The sequence below is a fragment of the Scatophagus argus genome, chromosome 19 (assembly GCF_020382885.2).
Source record: "Scatophagus argus isolate fScaArg1 chromosome 19, fScaArg1.pri, whole genome shotgun sequence".
NCBI lineage: Eukaryota > Metazoa > Chordata > Actinopteri > Scatophagidae > Scatophagus > Scatophagus argus.
Genome location: NC_058511.1, coordinates 2,025,175 through 2,043,210, shown reverse-complemented (window position 1 = coordinate 2,043,210; position 18,036 = coordinate 2,025,175). Strand labels below are relative to the sequence as shown.

At 43.3% G+C, this 18,036-nt stretch overlaps 3 protein-coding genes and 1 long non-coding RNA gene across 17 annotated transcripts in view; 1 reads left to right on the top strand and 3 right to left on the bottom strand.

The window, feature by feature from the left end:
* Window positions 1–16,411, bottom strand: part of LOC124050319 — a 242,614-nt gene extending 226,203 nt beyond the window's left edge. For 5 of the 13 annotated variants that reach the window (XM_046372716.1, XM_046372725.1, XM_046372726.1 and 2 more), the window contains exons 1-6: window positions 16,274–16,411; window positions 15,362–15,679; window positions 14,951–15,238; window positions 13,471–13,788; window positions 13,072–13,347; window positions 7,777–7,788 (exon numbers count right to left, since the gene is read on the bottom strand). In XM_046372716.1, the coding sequence (XP_046228672.1) occupies window positions 7,777–7,788; window positions 13,072–13,347; window positions 13,471–13,788; window positions 14,951–15,238; window positions 15,362–15,679; window positions 16,274–16,310 (1,249 nt within the window). In that variant the 5' untranslated portion in view covers window positions 16,311–16,411. Of the gene's footprint in view, window positions 1–7,776; window positions 7,789–9,681; window positions 10,530–11,921; window positions 11,988–12,299; window positions 12,357–12,538; window positions 12,568–12,667; window positions 12,755–12,895; window positions 12,965–13,071; window positions 13,348–13,470; window positions 13,789–14,950; window positions 15,239–15,361; window positions 15,680–16,273 lie in introns of those variants that run through there. The other 8 variants (XM_046372722.1, XM_046372724.1, XM_046372729.1 and 5 more) reach the window with 7 other exon arrangements.
* LOC124050363 (putative nuclease HARBI1) lies at window positions 277–2,179 on the top strand. 2 transcript variants are annotated; one of them, XM_046372839.1, is made up of 3 exons: window positions 277–1,206; window positions 1,563–1,674; window positions 1,783–2,179. In XM_046372839.1, exons 1-3 carry the CDS (start codon window positions 880–882, stop codon window positions 1,977–1,979), a joined length of 636 nt encoding a protein of 211 aa, XP_046228795.1. In that variant the 5' UTR covers window positions 277–879; the 3' UTR covers window positions 1,980–2,179. The 2 variants fall into 2 exon arrangements, 1 of the variants encoding a protein (XP_046228795.1); XR_006841595.1 differs by lacking the exon at window positions 277–1,206 and adding an exon at window positions 1,217–1,484.
* Window positions 4,163–4,885, bottom strand: LOC124050378. The gene is made up of 3 exons (XR_006841600.1): window positions 4,527–4,885; window positions 4,377–4,433; window positions 4,163–4,287 (listed from the first exon to the last, which is right to left on the bottom strand). It is a non-coding gene; the product is annotated as an uncharacterized LOC124050378 (long non-coding RNA).
* Window positions 5,913–9,570, bottom strand: LOC124050350. The gene is made up of 7 exons (XM_046372815.1): window positions 8,186–9,570; window positions 7,789–8,052; window positions 7,542–7,619; window positions 7,099–7,200; window positions 6,980–7,008; window positions 6,719–6,814; window positions 5,913–6,609 (listed from the first exon to the last, which is right to left on the bottom strand). Exons 1-7 carry the CDS (start codon window positions 8,445–8,447, stop codon window positions 6,526–6,528), a joined length of 915 nt encoding a protein of 304 aa, XP_046228771.1. The 5' UTR covers window positions 8,448–9,570; the 3' UTR covers window positions 5,913–6,525.
* Window positions 16,412–18,036: the final 1,625 nt, after the last annotated feature.

Sequence of the window (18,036 nt, the reverse complement as noted above, 5' to 3'; positions counted from 1 at the left end):
CAATTAGAATCGTCTCTATTGCCATGTAAGTGAAGAGGTTTCACATGACTAGGAATTTGTCTTGGTGATTGGTGCATACATAGCACGTAAGAACAAGTAACATATAATAGTAGAATAAAATAAAATAAAATAGAATAAGGCAAAACAAAATAAAATAAGTAAAATAAATACGGTTCTGGGGGTACAAAAGTGAGGTAGCGCAGGGTGGAAGTATAGTGCAAGTTGGTGAGGTAAACAGTGCAAATGGTCAGCAGGTGGATAATAACATGAGCATAACTCAGTGCCTGTACTGAAGTAACTATCAGTAATGATCAGTGGGTGGAACCGTGGTGTTGAACTCCACCCACAAACCCATCTGAGCCAATCAGGAGCCACGCTCAGCTGTCAATCATGACATTTCACCTCGTTTTCAAAGCATCAAATGAAAAAATAACACCAAACTTCTTCTTCTTAATGGCTATCAGCAACTTTTAAGGCCGACTGTTTTCTGATGTTAGTCGTGAGCTGATGTTGTGAATCAATCATCACACTTTAAATGTCAATATGACAGCTTTGACCAGCGCTTGAAAGATGAATATTAATTTCAACAGGAAGATGAGAGCTGTGAATCTTCTGTTTCCTGTCTGTCAGGAAGACAAAGTGTTGGAGCGTCGTTCCGGTTCTCTGAGGCACATCACAGATCCAGTTTAGTCTGAACCAGGGATTGGAAGTTTCATCACAAGTGCATCACAACTTTGTGCCTGTTTGGTTTGTTTGCCCCTCAGACCACCTGAGTCCACCACTGCTGACTCTAATTATAACTGATGGTCAGAACCTCGCTGAGCGTCCAGACTGAACTGACTTTAACTGTCAGGATGGAGAGCATCAAGCCTCCACAGTATGAAGGAAATGCAGTGTGGACAGATGCTGCACCTACTTCCTGTGGTCAGCGTGATGTCACTTCCTCATTGTGACCTTCAGTCTGTTTTAGATCTAACTTTAACAAAGTTAAAACTTGAGCTTTTGAGCGTTTTTCGTTACAGTCACTGCAATTCATTCACAGCCTCGTCCGTCCTGTCATCACTCACATCACCCACCGTGGCCGTGAACTCACCACTGAACAGATACTTTGCGTTGCTCTACGTTTTTGCAAACGGGAGAGGTTTATACAACACTGGAGATGCAGAGCACATAAGTAAAGCACCTGTTTGCAGAGCTGTCAGAAAGGTGAGCCTCGCTCTGAAACGGTTTCTCTCAGTTTGTCTTGTTTTTCCTGGCCACAAGCCTGTGAGACCCATCAAATGGGACTGCGGGTAAATAATTTCAAATGAATAATAATTTTTCTGTAAACATGTTGCTGTGACCTCTGGGAGCAAAAATTTGAATGTCTTTTAGGATTTCCCAATGTGATTGGTAGCATTAATGGCACTCAGATTCCTATCACTGCTCCTTCACAAAATGAATATTATGTGAACTGGAAGTCCTCCCACAGCATTAATGTGCAGGTACACACATTGACTACTCTTTTTAAATGTCAGAGCACAATCATTTCAACTAACCTGTCTCATTTTCTGTACTGTTAGATCATTTGTGATGCAGCTCACATCATCACAAATGTGGAAGCCAAGTGGCCTGGGTCTGAGCAGGACTCCTGCATATATCGAGGGTCTACTCTGAGCAACAGACTGGACTGTGGTAAGTGGTCTGAAACATGGCACTGGTGGCTGTTTGTCACTGTGAAGATCTTTGTCTAGTTAGTCTGTGAAAAATATCTGTACTAAATAAATGTGACTTTACTTGCAGGAGAGATTGAAGGCTTCCTTCTGGGTGACAGGAGTTACCCCTGCCAACCCACACTCATAACCCCTTACCCAGACCCTCAACCAGGCCCCCAGCAGCACTTCAATGTGGCACACTGCTGGACCAGAGCCAGGCTAGAGATGACTGTAGGCCTGCTGAAAGCCTGTTCCCAGTGCTTACATCATCTCAGTAACTCCTGAGGGAGCCTGTGACATAATTGTGGCTTGTGTTGTTCTCCATAATATTGCAACTATTAGAGGAGAGCAACACCCTGCCCTACAAACAGAAGACCACGAGGAGGACCCCATCCACCTCCCAGAAGCCAGGATGGTTTTGTATAGAGCTGCCACAAGAAGTGAATTTCCCCACTGCGGGATCAATAAAGTTCATCTTATCTTATATTATCTTATACATGATATATACGTGTATATATATATATATATATAAAATATATATAGGGGGGCGGAGGAGGGGGGCAGAGGTGGGGGGGGGGGGGAGATGTGGAGATATTGTAGAACATATCAGAGACATCAAAGACATTCTGCTTGGTGATCGGCTTTGTAACATCACAGTGGGATTCTGGAATGTTGAAGCTCTAAAAGTCACCAGCAGCAGACAGTTTGACACATTCAGGGTTTAATCTCATTGCAGAGACTACTGAGTGTTTAGAGCAGAGCATATCGAGCGTGTAGAAAAGCGTCATGTCTGGTGACAACACAGCGGAGACAGTCCAAGAGAAGGAAAGCAACTCTGGGGCCACTATGGACCAACCTCAGACTCCTGCCTCTGGATGTGAACCTGCAGCCGGAGCAGAAAACCAGAACCAGCTCCAGATGTTTGTCACTGTGCTGACGGTGAGAGTGTTGGACAAGTGTAACGCTGTCACGAACCGCAACCAGGAGAAGTGGGTCCCCCACATCAAGAGAATGGTAAACCAGACGATGGAGGGACTCACCATCACTGAAGGCTTCTGCCCGGACATCAAGAGCGCCAAGAAAGTGTGCAAGGCCGTGATAAAAGAGCTGCAGAAGAAGTTCGGCGGGAAGCGAATGCTGGAGACTCTGATGTTATTGGAGGATCCGGTGGTGGAAGCAGAGATCGTTCGATGCCTACAAGCTCACATCAAAGACCTGTCTGCTCGTCTTGCAAAGAAAGCTGCAAACCCTGGAAAATGGTGGAAGGACATGTTCAAGGTCATGGGGATCACTGCAGGTTTTCTGGCCGCCTTGGTTTTACTGATCCTCATCCCATAAAGCAGCACACCAACAGCTGCAGGTGGAGGAGGTTCACCGTCAGAGGAACCAGGACCAGAGATCAAGAACCACACCAACCCTGACCCTGTTCCTGTGGGTTTTCTCCGGGGCTCCGGTTCACCCACACAATGAAATTTGACAGATATTATAAAAACTCTCAAAGCAAATGTAAACAGTTGCTGTAAACTGTTTACCTGGATTCATGCTTTTATTTTGAATGAGCACGGACTAAAGTAACTACAAAAACGTAAACGGAAAAGGTGACAACAACAAGTAAAACGAGAAGCGGAAACCAAGTTTAAAAGTGAACAACATGAAGAAAACAGCTTCAGCTGAAAGGTATGTTGTTGCATACAGTTTGAAGAATATGTTTTGTCAATCAATTATTATTATTATTATTGTCATTTGATACTGTTTGAGTTAGCTTAACGCGTTTCTTTTGTTGTGTATTTTGTACCCAGGTTTATGATGTGAAAAGAAGCTGAAATCATCACACTTGTGGAAGCCAAGTGGCCTGGGTCTGAGCAGGACTCCTGCATATATCGAGGGTCTACTCTGAGCAACAGACTGGACTGTGGTAAGTGGTCTGAAACATTGCACTGGTGGCTGTTTGTCACTGTGAAGATCTTTGTCTAATTAGTCTGTGAAAAATATCTGGACTAAATAAATGTGACTTTACTTGCAGGAGAGATTGAAGGCTTCCTTCTGGGTGACAGGAGTTACCCCTGCCAACCCACACTCATAACCCCTTACCCAGACCCTCAACCAGGCCCCCAGCAGCACTTCAATGTGGCACACTGCTGGACCAGAGCCAGGCTAGAGATGACTGTAGGCCTGCTGAAAGCCTGTTCCCAGTGCTTACATCATCTCAGTAACTCCTGAGGGAGCCTGTGACATAACTGTGGCTTGTGTTGTTCTCCATAATATTGCAACTATTAGAGGAGAGCGACACCCTGCCCTACAAACAGAAGACCACGAGGAGGACCCCATCCACCTCCCAGAAGCCAGGATGGTTTTGTATAGAGCTGCCACAAGAAGTGAATTTCCCCACTGCGGGATCAATAAATAAAGTTCATGTAATCTTATCTTGTTCCAATGACAAATTAAATTTACCTGTGACTGCACACCCACCTCTAACTTGTATTTAAGTATCTCGATTTCCAGATCTGCCTTTTGGATCTGGCGGTCCAAGTGCACCATTTCCTGATCTGTTTTTTCAGTCAGTTTAAGGAGATGGATTCTGTATAACTGGTAACTGGAAATCCATAAGAATGACATTAAGTCATATTGTTCTACATGTACAATTGTACAGAATTAAACTGTGTTGTTTACTGAAACTCTCACTGTGTCCATTGGTGCTGCAGAGTTTGATGGACCCTCTTCATGCTGTCCAGTTACGCTCTGTTAAAAAAGAATAACAATGTCAGCTTCCATGTCAATATAAATCCATACAAGAATGTCACATGTACATGTAAAGCTGATCTAACATGATACCTCTGTAGGCCTTTCTGTGACAGCAGACACAGTGTCTTCATCTTCATTATCCTTTGAAGACAACCATTTTATTCAGTGAACTTTATACCACTATTGGTTATGAGTTTTGGTGTGTTGAGTTCCATACAACAGGCTGGAGTTGGGCTACATGAGGCTCCAACAGGTGGAGACGTCCCTCAGAGTCTACTGGATTCAAGAACAAACATCCTGTCTCTAAAAGAGGCTTCATAAAAAACGTTATAGAGGTGTGGACTTCTTACATGTTATGAAGACACTTGTGTCCTGGGGGTGACTGGCTCAGATGAGCTGCCCCCTGGGATTCCCTCAGCCACTGGCCTTCCAGTAGTTTGGCTAAGGGCCATCTCCTCTGCCTCTGTTAGAGGTGGTGGTGCAGGTCCTCCACCCGTTTTAGGGGCCTCTGCCCTCTTTCTGTTGGCCAGGCAGGAGTCAAATGTTATCTTCACCACATTAATTAATGAAACTTTACAGAGAACAGAATGTGTGGAAACATCATGCAGGGATGAAAGAGTTGTACAGTTTTAAATCATTTAATTACATTTAAATAGTTTGACATGTCAAACGTTAGCAAAGTGAGATACAACCAGGCATGTTATGTTTCCGCCTCACCTGACTGAATTAGATTTTTATATTTCATTTTCAACTGCCTCCAAGTCTGTTTTTCACCCCCTGGGTTGCACCTACATGAGCAGAGGGTCAACACCATTTTTTACATACAATATTTTATGAGTGATTAAACACAGAACTTACACATTGACTCGAGCAGTGATTTTTCCCCTCGTGCACTTTCTCTTTCTTTTGCCGCTGCTGTCGTGTTACTTTTTTTCCGGAATAAATGCTCATATTCACCGTAAGCCTCCATCAAGATTTCCAGCTCCAGAGGTGAAAAATATGTCCAGCGCTTTCTTTCCCCTCTGGCCTCCGTGGTGAATCAGGGAATCGGGGCTCCATTGATGAGGGCTTTTTTATAGTCGTGGTGCACGCGCTTGAGTCAACATACTCAGAGTCGACAGAACTAATGCTAATCAGCTGTGTTGAAACAGGAAACTCACAGATTTTCATCCCAGGGTTTGTCAACTCAGAGTTAACATTCATACTCAGAGGTTGTTGAACCTGCTTCATGATGGACCCCAGAAGCCTCTCCTTCAGACGCTGGCGAAGGTGCATTTATAAACACTTCCCTCCCAGGCCAGGTGGACCTCATTAAGTAATTACAACGTGGAACACCTGGTATAGAAGACAGGAGGACAGGAGGGACACACAGTCCAAAGGAGCACACACGGCTGTGACAACAAAACTTCTTTTTCCTTTATGACACCGTGAGAACATGAAGGCATCACAACACACAGTGTAGAATGAAGTGGTCAGCATTTCTTTATTTGCAGATTATATTGTGAGGATATGATGAAGAAGACTGTTACTGACTCCATGAAGACTGAAAACACATTCAAGCCAAACACACACACATCACAACAAATATGTTAGCAACAACGCTGAGTCAAAGTGAATTCAAATGAGCTCATCTGCACACACACACACACACACACACACACACACACACATGAAACTGAGCTCAAGCTTCAGCAGCAACCAGGAAATCCTAAAACAACAAGAGTTAAATGATCTTTTCTGTTCCAGGAAGCTGAAATCCACCTGCTGAGTTCTGAAGTGACTGCAGAAAATAAAGATTTTCACAGCTGATGGAGGAGAAGACGTTTTAGAAAACTCACAGTGGACTTCCAGATATGAGATGAAATCAGTGCTGTTGTCCAAAGTCACACTAAAATGTCTCAGCACACAAAACGCACAAACATTTCTCACATTGATGAATGAAATAAAAACAAGCAGTCGTCCCAAACTGAAAATGATCTCATCAGGTTTTTGTTGTCTAAAAGCTTCGACTGCTCGTGTAAATGTGATGTTATTTAACTGCAGTGGAGTCTTTTCTCTCATGACTTCATGTCGATGTGGAAGTTGTTGATCAGTGGAGGCTGACAGAGGCAGAAGTTTCTCCAAAGTTTTCATATTTCACCACACCTTCATCTTCATCTTCATCATTATTCACCTGTGAAACACAACACAAACAAACTCTCACTCTGACACACTTTAACTGACCACTTTCACACCACTGAGCCACATTAAACACCAGGACACAAGAAATAATCTGACAGCACCTGAACGCACCACCACCTCCTGTCTGAGCTGACCTTTACCTGACCGGCTGCTGCACCTGAACGCCTCGCCGTCCGCCTTCTGACTGAGTGTGAAACCTGCACAGACACAAACGGTGAGACGTTCACAGTCCTGCATTACAGTAACATGAACAGTTAGCAGCAGCAGCTTCTCATCATCTACACTGACTCACAGTCCCTGATCATTGATACACATTTTGAATTTTACACACGGCTTCACTTCAGTGTTTCTGTTCAACTCACAGTGTTGTCATCAGGTGGTCTCTGCTTCCCTGGAAAATAAAGCACAGAGGAACATTTCAGCTCCAAACTTCCAGTTTGTGTTGGTCAGTCTGAACAAATGTTGGTCTGAATGTTCTCACCTGCAGCTCTGATGAGAAGAACAGCAATCAGAGTAATGAGGAGGAGTTCAGCCACACGCAGAACCAACATCATGTAGTCCAGAACAGAACAATCTGTACGAGCTGTGGAACACAACAATAACGTCAGATAAGAAAGTTTTGGCTTTAGAAGAAACGATCAGGAACACATTTTTTTCTCTCTAAAAAATATTTAAGATGTACTGACATCTAAAGGTGTTATTTCATGTGTCATGTATGTTCTAAGCATGCATTCACATTTTGCACATTTTTTTGGTCGGGTGCATAAATCAGCCATTCACTACACTGTTTCACAATAGAAGCACATAAATCACATATGAAGGAAACAATGATTTCTCTCCTGTGTGATGATACTGCTGTTGTTGGGGGTGGAAAATGCTTTTCTCCTGTTTGTAAAATCTGCAGTAACTGAGCTGCGTTCTGACCTTCGTGTTCCGTTGATTTCACTGTCTGAGATGCTTTTGTCGTGGATTCTGCTGCTGGTGTTTTTGTCGGGTCACCAGCTGGACAAATGAAGGCACAAAACGAACAACACAGTGTTGAGATGATGAGAAGATGTCGCTTGTTTACTGCATGTGTTAACACAGAGAATGATTAATTTAATGCTTAATGTGTTTGCATATCAGGATGAAGTGATTTTAACCTGCTCATTATATTCACCTGGTTTCTCACCTGAAGACTGGCTGCTGAAGGCAAACAGCTGAACTTCTCCACTGTGAACGTTTTTCAGTTTACACTTGAACGACTCGCGATAGTTGGACTTGAGCTCGAGCTGCAGAAACGTCACAGTGGCTGAGCAGTGAAACTGTGACGTCTTCACATCTTGGCTGTGCGTCTGCTGAGCGCCGTGAAGCACACGCAGCCACTCGATCGTGTGTGAACATGTCACCACAGAGCAGCTTAATGTCACCTCATCAGCGTCCTCACGTTCAGTCACTGGTGAAGATGGAGACATTGTGAGAGAAAGACAACAAGAGATAGAAATTAAGAAATTAACTTCATCACAGTAATCAGAATTATTGTAATGTTTCACAGTCTGAGCTGAAAACTTTATGATGTAAATACTCACTGGTGACCACAGACAGATGAACCTGAGAGTCTGGACCTTGTTGATGTCCTGATTTGTACTGTCTGCAGGTGTAACGACCAGCATCCTCAGCTGAGACCTTCTTTATAACCAGAGAACAGTTCTTTGTGACACTCAGTCTGTCTGATTTGGTTCTGGCCTGTTCACCAATCTGTCCGAGTTTAACCAGCTCTTCTGCTGCTGTGTTTTGTCTTAAACCACTGAAGACCCATGTTGTGCTGTCACATTCATCCTGATCCTGCATTAGATTTTCACAAGGAAAAGTGACTTCGCCTCCATCTCTGACGGTGACGTAGGAATACTCTGCTGCTACTGCTGCAGAGGAATGAGACAAGAATGTTGTTAATAAAGTTTTTTTAAAAAGTTGCTGGCCTTGATGTGTTCACGGTGTTAATAAAACCAAATACATGACATTTTAAAGCACAGTCTTACCAGCTAAATGAAGCAGCAGCGTCAGAGACATTTCGATCCATCTGCTAGCAGACATTCTGCTGTCAGTGTCTGATCTTGGTGTCTGATCACTCTTTAAATACAGAATTGTGTTGCTTACTCAACATTGTGCAATTTGCTGATTTTGTTTCGGGGAAATAAAGTGGGATTTTTTTGTGAGTGTGTGTGAAGCGAAGGCGTAATGCTTATTTCAAGTCTGGGGGAGTTGAAGTGTGGAAGCTCAGCGATGAATAAGCTTCAGTCTCGAAAAGTCTTCAAAATCTTGTCTTCCAAAAAGTTTGAATTTGTCTGTCGACTCACGGCAGCAGCATCAGAGTGATGTGGGATGTCACAAATTGGAATGAAGCTTACATTGACCTAATGAAGCTTCTGCAGGTAACGTTCACAACAGAAGAAACTGAATTACAACCCTTTTCCATTACTGGTTTCCATTCATTCAGCTGTTTAATACGACTCTCAAAGGTGACACAATTTTTGTAGTCCCAAATAAGACATATCATATTTTACTTCCTCTGTTTTTACTTCACAGAAAGAAAAGAAAAATGAAAAGCAGCTATGAATGTTAAAAACCAAAAAATTACAGTTGATGCACTCAACAATAAAAAGAAATACAAATACATTTGTATTAAAAACACAAAAAAGCAGCGAGCACAATCAAATTCATCAAGCAAAATGTGCCACATACAATTCCTACATACATGATATAGACAAAAGTATTGGGACACCCATCCATCACACCAACAGGGACTTTAATGACGTCTCATTGTAAACACACAGACAGCTTTGCAGCTCTAACAGCTTCCACTCTTCTGTGAAGGCTTTCCACAACATGTTGGAGTGTTTCTGTGGGAATTTGTGCCCATTCATGCAGTAGAGCATTTGTGAGGTCACACACTGATGTTGGACCAAAAGGCCTGGCTCACAATCTCCGTTCCAGTTCATCCCAAAGGTGTTGGATGGGGTTGAGGTCAGGGCTCTGTGTGGGCCAGTCAAGTTCTTCCACACCAAACTCATCCAACCATGTCTTTATGGAGCTTTGCTTTGTGCACTGGGGCACAGTCATGCTGGAATAGAAAAGGGCCTTCAACAAACTGTTGCCACAAAGTTGGAAGCATAGCATTGTCCAAAATGTCTTGGTATGCTGAAGCATTAAGATTTCCCTTCACTGGAAGTCAGGGGCCGAGAACAAACCATGAGAAACAGACCCATGAAGAGAGGTGTCTGGATACTTTTGTCTGTTTAGTGTATGTTTTAATTAAGCACAGCAACCAGATGTGACATGTTGGGTTATCACTGTAACTAGTTAACTTAATATGCCCCCTTCCGGGCAAAGAATATTTATACAACAGGACTTCCTGGAAATGATCAGAAGAATATTTATGACCAAGAAGTAGTCACTTTTCAAGCAGTCAGCGGCTTCCTTCCTCTTTTATTGAAAGCATGACTGCGATCGTCCCTCTCGTCCCAACCACATATAACTGTAACCATGACGACAAAGCTCGTCCAGTCATTTTAAGTCAAAAAATGAGCTTTGCCAGGATCAGACTACATGATATCAGCCTGATGAATAGCATCAATAAGTCTTGAAGTCCTGACAGAAAAGCAAGCATATCAGAGTTTATTTTTGTACTTCCTCTGAAATGACGTGTACTGAGACGTTAGCCAATAGGAGCAGAGAGTCCTCCAGTTGTAAACATGGTGAAGCAAGAGGGGAACGTTGTTTGTGTTGTGGACCTGTGGTCTCTTATTGGTTTGGTTTGTTGATGGAGGCGTAGAGGTTGCTGGAATCATCAGAGGCCCCAGCAGACGGTGAGGAAGCTTTCACAGTGCTGTAGGTCACCATATCACCTTCATCATAATCGTTTTTAACCTGAACCTGGGAAGACGGAAACAGCCCACGTAGTACATTAAATACACATGACACAACATAACCTGACATACACGAGGACCTGGTTTTGTCCAGTTAATCGACAAATCTCTTTGGGTTAAGTCAAGAAACAGACAGTTTTCCCTCAAAGTGTTCCTGCAAATGTTTCACAGTTAAAGTTTTGCTGCAAACTGAAGGGTTTCTGTCCACTGAAAGTCCAGCTGGAGGCAGTAGACCAAACAGGTTCCTCCACCACATTAACCTCTCTTTTCTTTTTGGGGGCAGTCGTGGCCCAGAGGTTGGAGAAGCGGCTTGTGATCGGAGGGTCACTGGTTCGATTCCCCCACCGGACGGGCAGGAAAAATTTGGGTGTGGTGGAGAGATTAAGTCAATCTACGTTCCTACCCTCTGCTCTAACAGCTTCATGAACTTTGGGTCATGACCGAAAGGACGAGATCTCGGATACAAGCAGCTGAAATGAGCTGTCTTCACAGGGTGGCAGGAAGCCCCCTTAGGGATAGGTTGAGGAGCTCTGTCACCCGGGAGGAGCTCGGAGTAGAGCCGCTGCTCCTCCACATCAAGAGGAGCCAGTTGAGGTGGCTCGGGCATTTGTTTCGGATGCCCCCTGGACGCCTCTTCCGGGCATGCCCCACCTGGAGGAGGCCCCGAGGAAGACCCAGGACACGCTGGAGGGACTATGTCACTCGGCTGGCCTGGGAACGCCTTGGGGTCTGGGGAGAGGGAAGTCTGGGCATCCCTGCTCAAGCTGCTGCCCCCGCGACCCGGTCCCGGATGAAGCGGAAGAAGATGGATGGATGGAGTGATTAATGTGAAAAATGCTTCCCCCCTCCATTAGCCGGCTGATGTGCTCTTGAGCAAGGCACTTAACCCCCCAATATGCTCCCCAGGCCCACTGCTCCTGTGTGTGTTTCACTGCATGTAATTTGCTGGGTGTTGCATGTGTGTGTTCAACTAAGGATGGGTCAAATGCAGAAGACGAATTCAGTGTGTGTGTGTAAAAATATATATACTGTCAATAAAGCTGATTCTGTTTCCAGTACGTGATTACAGCTGACGTGTTTCTGTGGGTGGTCTTCACTGATTTTTGTACGCATGTGTTTATTCTGGCTTCAGCAACACGGGAAGTTGTGGATTGCTCAAAAAACACCCGTTTTCCACATTCCTCAGTTAAACAGGTGAAAGAATTATTAATGTGTATGAAAGGCTCAGTCGTTACGCAAATGACTGCATTCTGATTTTATTTGTTTGACTCAATGTCCCAACATTTTACATTTGGGGTTGGTATAGACCAAAAAAATAAATTGGCTTTCAGGGTAGAATTGTGACTCTTTACGCAACATTTGGTATAGCATCACCAGTACAACCAGTCAGACGGCTTACCTGCGCCTTGCTGGTCTTCTTGGTGTAGGTGATGGAGGCATAGGAAACACCATCTTCAGGATCAGCCTACACAGACAAGATGACCCAGTGACTGTTCAGTAATCAGTGGACTTACAGCATACTCACTCACTCATAACACTTCTATATTCTCCCTTTCTGTAGCCCTGGTTTTGACTCATGCAGGCTCTCTGCACATCCTCCCACTGAGGACTTCCTGCCTCCTTCTGTTCTGCTCTGTTGTAATCCAGCTGCATCACCATCCTTCCCCTTTTTTTCTCTCTTGTAGCAGAAAATTAAACTCAAGAGTCACTGGTACATTTTAGAGAGCAAACACACATCACAGTGTGCCACTCTGATGGCTGTAGAGGGTCATCTCACCGTGTCCTGCCTGCTTTCTGGAACAGGCTGACGCGCCGCAGGGTTTAAGCTCCGTCCCTGCACAATCACAGTTCACATTTCCATAAATAAACAACAGAATTTGTACTTTTACAGAAGGAATTACATGTTGTGTATATCATGACTGTTAACGGAGCAGAACCAACTAGCAGCAGCACCTCCGCCGCTCTGTAAAGTCAAAAGTGTACCAGCCACATTTGATCAGTCTGTTGAAAACTCACAGTGCTGTCGTCCTGCTGTGTTTTGTTGCCTGAAAAGACAAAAGTCAGAGTCCACTTTAGCTTCCACAGCTAAAATCCAACATTTCAAAACTTCTTGTTGTTAAAGGTTTAATTTCTGAATGTTCTCACCTTTTGGTCTCCTACATCTGATGACCAGCACGATGATCATCACAAGTACAGCAAAACCCATCGCAGCGACGATGTACACCCACAAAGCTGAAGCACAAATGAAAACATTAAAACTGTTCAAATTTTCTGTTTTGGAGAATTAACTCATAAGAGAATATCTCAGCCAAATGTGGGTCTGACATTCATGCTTTTAGCTTCAAAAGCTGAGGGAAACACTGAAACACACACCAGGCTCAGGATCTTTTGAATTCTCATTTGTTCTTGTTGTTAATGTTGTTGTTGTTGTTGTTTCCTCATCTGGACATTAAAATAACAAAACAACAGTGAAAAAAGCAATGATTCACTATCTGCAGGAACTAAATGAAAAGGCATGAGACACAGGTGACTGTAAAGAGCTCGTTTACCTGAGGACTGATGCCTGAAGGTGAACTGCTGCACTGTTTGAGTCACACGATCAGTCACTTCACACCTGAACTGCTCGCGATACTTTGACTTTTGCTTGACAAAAGAGGAACGAAGTGTCACAGTCACTGAGCAGTCAGACCCTGATGTCTTCATGTCATCTTCACCTTCATTCACTTCTTTACCCTCATTCAGCCACTTCACTGTGTGTCCACATGGTCCATATGTCACCACAGAGCAGCTTAATGTCACCTCATCAGCGTCCTCACGTTCAGTCACTGGTGAAGATGGAGACATTGTGAGAGAAAGACAACAAGAGCAAAATGAACTTCATCACAGTAATCAGAATTATTGTAATGTTTCACAGTCTGAGCTGAAAACTTTATGATGTAAATACTCACTGGTGACCACAGACAGATCAACATGAAAATCTTGATGTCCTGACTGTCTGCAGGTGTAACGACCAACATCCTCAGCTGAGACCTTCTTTATAACCAGAGAACAGTTCTTTGTGACACTCAGTCTGTCTGATTTGGTTCTGGCCTGTTCACCAATCTGTCCTCGCTCAACCAGCAAAACTGCTGCTCTGTTTCCATGATCAGCGAAGATCCAGTCAATCTCATCACATCTGTGCAGATCAGCTCTCCTGTTGTCACAAGGCAAAGTCACTTCTTCTCCATCTCCGACAACAAAGTGGGGGCTACGCTGTCCAGTCACTGCTGTTGATAGGATGAGAGACAAAAATGAGCTGAAATATGACTTTAATGCTGACTGATAGTGTGACAACAGTTTAAGATACAGTCTGAAAATGTGTCTCATCCTTTACTTTCAAAAATATTACTTTGGCAAAAGTAAAAGTTACCCACATGAAATGTACTTGACTAACAGAATGAAATTCTCTGATATTAAGAGCACTTAAGAATTTAAAGTGATTTCATGGCATCAAAATTACAGGTAAAATTCTACATACATTCACATGTCAGTCTTGGCTGTAGTTTTGTAATGTTGGTGTTTCTGCATGTTGTCACGCTTACCCAGAAACTGAAGCAGCAGCATCAGAATTAAAGACATTTTAATCCAGACGTCAGCTGTCGTTCTTCTCTGTCTCGTTTTCTGTCCCTTCTCAGCTATTAACGGTTAGTTCAGTGGCTGAAAAGCTAACATGTAAATGAACTACTTCCTGTGATGAGAAATGTGTTACTTCCTCATTGAGACTTTTTCTTTTATGAAACTCTGACTTCAGCACGCAGAGCACATCGACTGTTAATTTCCTTCATTTCCTGAACTTGAACTGCCAAAACTTGTCAGACTGAGAAGCCACCGTAACAACAACAGTAAGTAAGAAATGTGCTGTGAGTGTGGAGCAGGATGGAGAAGTTCTGGGATGAGCAGATGAGGAGTAAGAGTGGAGAAGAGTTATTTGTGTAAAAATACAGCAGCAGAAGAGGAAGCTGTGGTTCAGCCTGGAAGGTGGAAGACAAGACTTCATATCAGGGCTTGTAAAGTCTGAAAATGTGGTTCTTTGATTTTCTGTGGGGTACCACAGTTCACACACACATCTGCTGCTAATGTCTCACTGTCACCACTAGAGGGCACAACAGACGGGTGACACTCTGAACAGACTGCATACCCGGCGTGGTCGGGTGCAGGGTATTTACTGACACCTGCTGCTGTAAATGAGCACATCACCAGCTGAACTGATGTGGATGAACGGCTGCCTAAGAAGAGCTGATGTTGGGCTGAACGTTTAGCTGATCAAAGAACACGTCAAATAAATTTTTCTCAAAGATGGTTTGTGTCATTTTAGGTGGTTCTAAAATAACAAAACTAAGTGGAAAGACACAGGTATAATCTGTAATGTGACCATGAACAGCTCCTCACCTGGTTTCTCACCTGAGGACTGATGCCTGAAGGTGAACTGCTGCACTGTGTCAGTGTATTCATCAGTCACTTCACACCTGAACTGCTCGCGATACTTTGACTTTTGCTTGACAAAAGAGGAACGAAGTGTCACAGTCACTGAGCAGTCAGACCCTGATGTCTTCATGTCATCTTCACCTTCATTCACTTCTTCACCCTCATTCAGCCACTTCACTGTGTGTCCACATCGCTCATATGTCACCACAGAGCAGCTTAATGTCACCTCATCAGCGTCCTCACGTTCAGTCACTGGTGAAGATGGAGACATTGTGAGAGAAAGACAACAAGAGCAAAATGAACTTCATCACAGTAATCAGAATTATTGTAATGTTTCACAGTCTGAGCTGAAAACTTTATGATGTAAATACTCACTGGTGACCACAGACAGATCAACATTAACATCTTGATGTCCTGACTGTCTGCAGGTGTAACGACCAGCATCCTCAGCTGAGACCTTCTTTATAACCAGAGAACAGCTGTTTGTGACACTCAGTCTGTCTGATTTGGTTTTGGCCTGTTCACCAATCTGTCCTCGCTTAACCAGCAAAACTGTTGCTCTGTTTTCAAGATCAATGAAGAGCCAGTCAATCTCATCACATCTGTGCAGATCAGCTCTCCTGTTGTCACAAGGCAAAGTCACTTCTTCTCCATCTCCAACAACAAAGCTGCTGTAATACTGTCCAGTCACTGCTGTCGATAGGATGAGAGAGGAAAATAAAATGGAATATGAACATGTCTTTAATCCTGACTGACAGTGTGAGAATAGTTTAAGATACAGTTTAAGTCTGAAAATGTGTCTCATCCTCAAAAAAATTACTTTGGTCAAGTCGCCCATTCGAAGTCTACTTGACTAACAGAATTTAATTCTCTGATATTAAGAGCACTTAAAATTTTAGTTTAATTACTTTAGTAATTTCATGGTGAAATACTGTACTTAGGCATCAAAATTACAGGTAAAATTTGACATACATTCACATGTAGCCTGTGTACTGTGTACTGAGGGTCAGCTGATTATTTGCCTGCTTTTACTACTCGGCTCTGACACAGCAATCTGTAAAGTAACTAAAGTTATCAAATGAGCAGTGCAGTGCAAGAATGAAGTAGCAGAACATGGAAATACTCAAAGTAATGTGCAAGTTAGCACCTCAAACATGTACTTAAGAACAGTACCTGAGTAAATGTACTTAGTTAAACTCCATCAGTGAGACTCAACATGTTAAAAACAAAGCTCAGCCTTGGCTGCAGTTCTGTAATGTTGGTGTTTCTGCATGTGGTCACGCTTACCCGGAAACTGAAGCAGCAGCATCAGAATTAAAGACATTTTAATCCAGACGTCAGCTGTCGTTCTTCTCTGTCTCGTTTTCTGTCCCTTCTCAGCTATTAACGGTCAGTTCAGTGGCTGAAAAGCTAACATGTAAATGAACTACTTCCTGTGATGAGAAATGTGTTACTTCCTCATTGTTACTTTTTCTTTTATGAAACACTGACTTCAGCACGCGGAGAACATCGGCTGTTAATTTCCTTCATTTCCTTCATTTCCTGAACTTGAACTGCCAAAACTTGTCAGACTGAGAAGCCACCGTAACAACAACAGTAAGTAAGAAATGTGCTGTGAGTGTGGAGCAGGATGGAGAAGTTCTGGGATGAGCAGATGAGGAGTAAGAGTGGAGAAGAGTTATTTGTGTAAAAATACAGCAGCAGAAGAGGAAGCTGTGGTTCAGCCTGGAAGGTGAAAGACAAGACTTCATATCAGGGCTTGTAAAGTCTGAAAATGTGGTTCTTTGATTTTCTGTGGGGTACCACAGTTCACACACATCTGCTGCTAATGTCTCACTGTCACCACTAGAGGGCACAACAGGCTTCCTGACACAGCGTGGTGATATCGGGTTCAGGGTATTTACTGCCACCTGCTGCTGTAAATGAGCACATCACCAGCCGAACTGATGTGGATGAGCTTATAGCTTGAGATGAAGTGCCCAAACTTCCCACAAGGCGGCCTCTACAAATTGTCTTGGACATCTTAGTGACTCTAAAACACTTTACACGCCTTTTTAAAGGATTACTGATGTATGCATGTGCTGCCCTTTAAAATACATTGTCCTCTGTGCAGTAGGACATTTGTGCTGTGTTAGCTGAGTCTGACTGGGAGCTCACAGAGACCAGGATTAATGTGAGCGGGGCTTGCCAAACATGGACTGAGTGTGTACAAAATGATCATATTTGATGACTAATCTCTGAAATTTTACCTTTTGTTCCAGATGTGCAAAAGCCAAGTCAGCAGCCTGTGAGTAATATGTGGCACAATCACAGGAGAAAAACCAGCTGAGCTGTTTCACTGTCAGATTCATACGCTTTCTGAAGTTTCCACCTCCTCACTTTTAGATTTGGTTTAATTGAGATGTTAGAAGAAGCCTGGAAGCAGCAAATGTTCGTCAGTGGCTCACTGATCCGGGAATACTAATTCATCTGGATTTATCAGCAAAACTATCCAGCAAAATCCAGACTATCAATTCACGTGAGAGAAAGCTTCACAATCAGCATATTCACTTCCTGTTTGTGAATCCTTTGGCCACCAGTCGATGTAACTTCCAGGAGAGTCAGAGAGTGAGGAAGGTAGTTTGTGAACTGGACTGAATGTAACATGAAGGAAACTAAAAGGTTTCTCTCGTCCTTTAAAGTTTCTGCCTGAGTCACGTCAGAGTTTCATCTGTAAAGCCGGTTGTTTAACAGTGGAGACAAAAAGCTCCCATGATCCCACGCTGCTTACGTCTTTTGCTTTAACTGAACCAGGAGAAGCCACACGCTTTGTGGTTAAGCTGTTCAGCAGATGACAATGTGACCAGGAGTGGCGACTGGGCCCAGATATTACACTGACCTCAGCCCAATCAGCCCACATCAAAGAATACATGCAGGTTCTCCTGATACAGTGAGGGCCACGAGACAAGGATTTCCCTCCCAAGATTTACAATTTTATTAATCAACAAATCTAAAAAAAAAAAATTAGAACCTTACTGTAAAATGACATTTAAAATATACATATATACAAA

Coding starts and splice junctions, on each gene's coding strand:
- LOC124050350 (XM_046372815.1), bottom strand. CDS start 8,447: ATGCAGGATCAGGATGAATGTGACAGCACAACATGGGTCTTCAGTGGT. Junction 7,620..7,788: donor CTTCAGCAGCCAGTCTTCAG/GTGAGAAACCAG, acceptor TCATTTGTCCAG/CTGGTGACCCGACAAAAACA. Junction 7,009..7,098: donor TCTTCTCATCAGAGCTGCAG/GTGAGAACATTC, acceptor TTTATTTTCCAG/GGAAGCAGAGACCACCTGAT.
- LOC124050363 (XM_046372839.1), top strand. CDS start 880: ATGAAGGAAATGCAGTGTGGACAGATGCTGCACCTACTTCCTGTGGTC. Junction 1,207..1,562: donor TTTGCAGAGCTGTCAGAAAG/GTGAGCCTCGCT, acceptor CTGTACTGTTAG/ATCATTTGTGATGCAGCTCA. Junction 1,675..1,782: donor GAGCAACAGACTGGACTGTG/GTAAGTGGTCTG, acceptor CTTTACTTGCAG/GAGAGATTGAAGGCTTCCTT.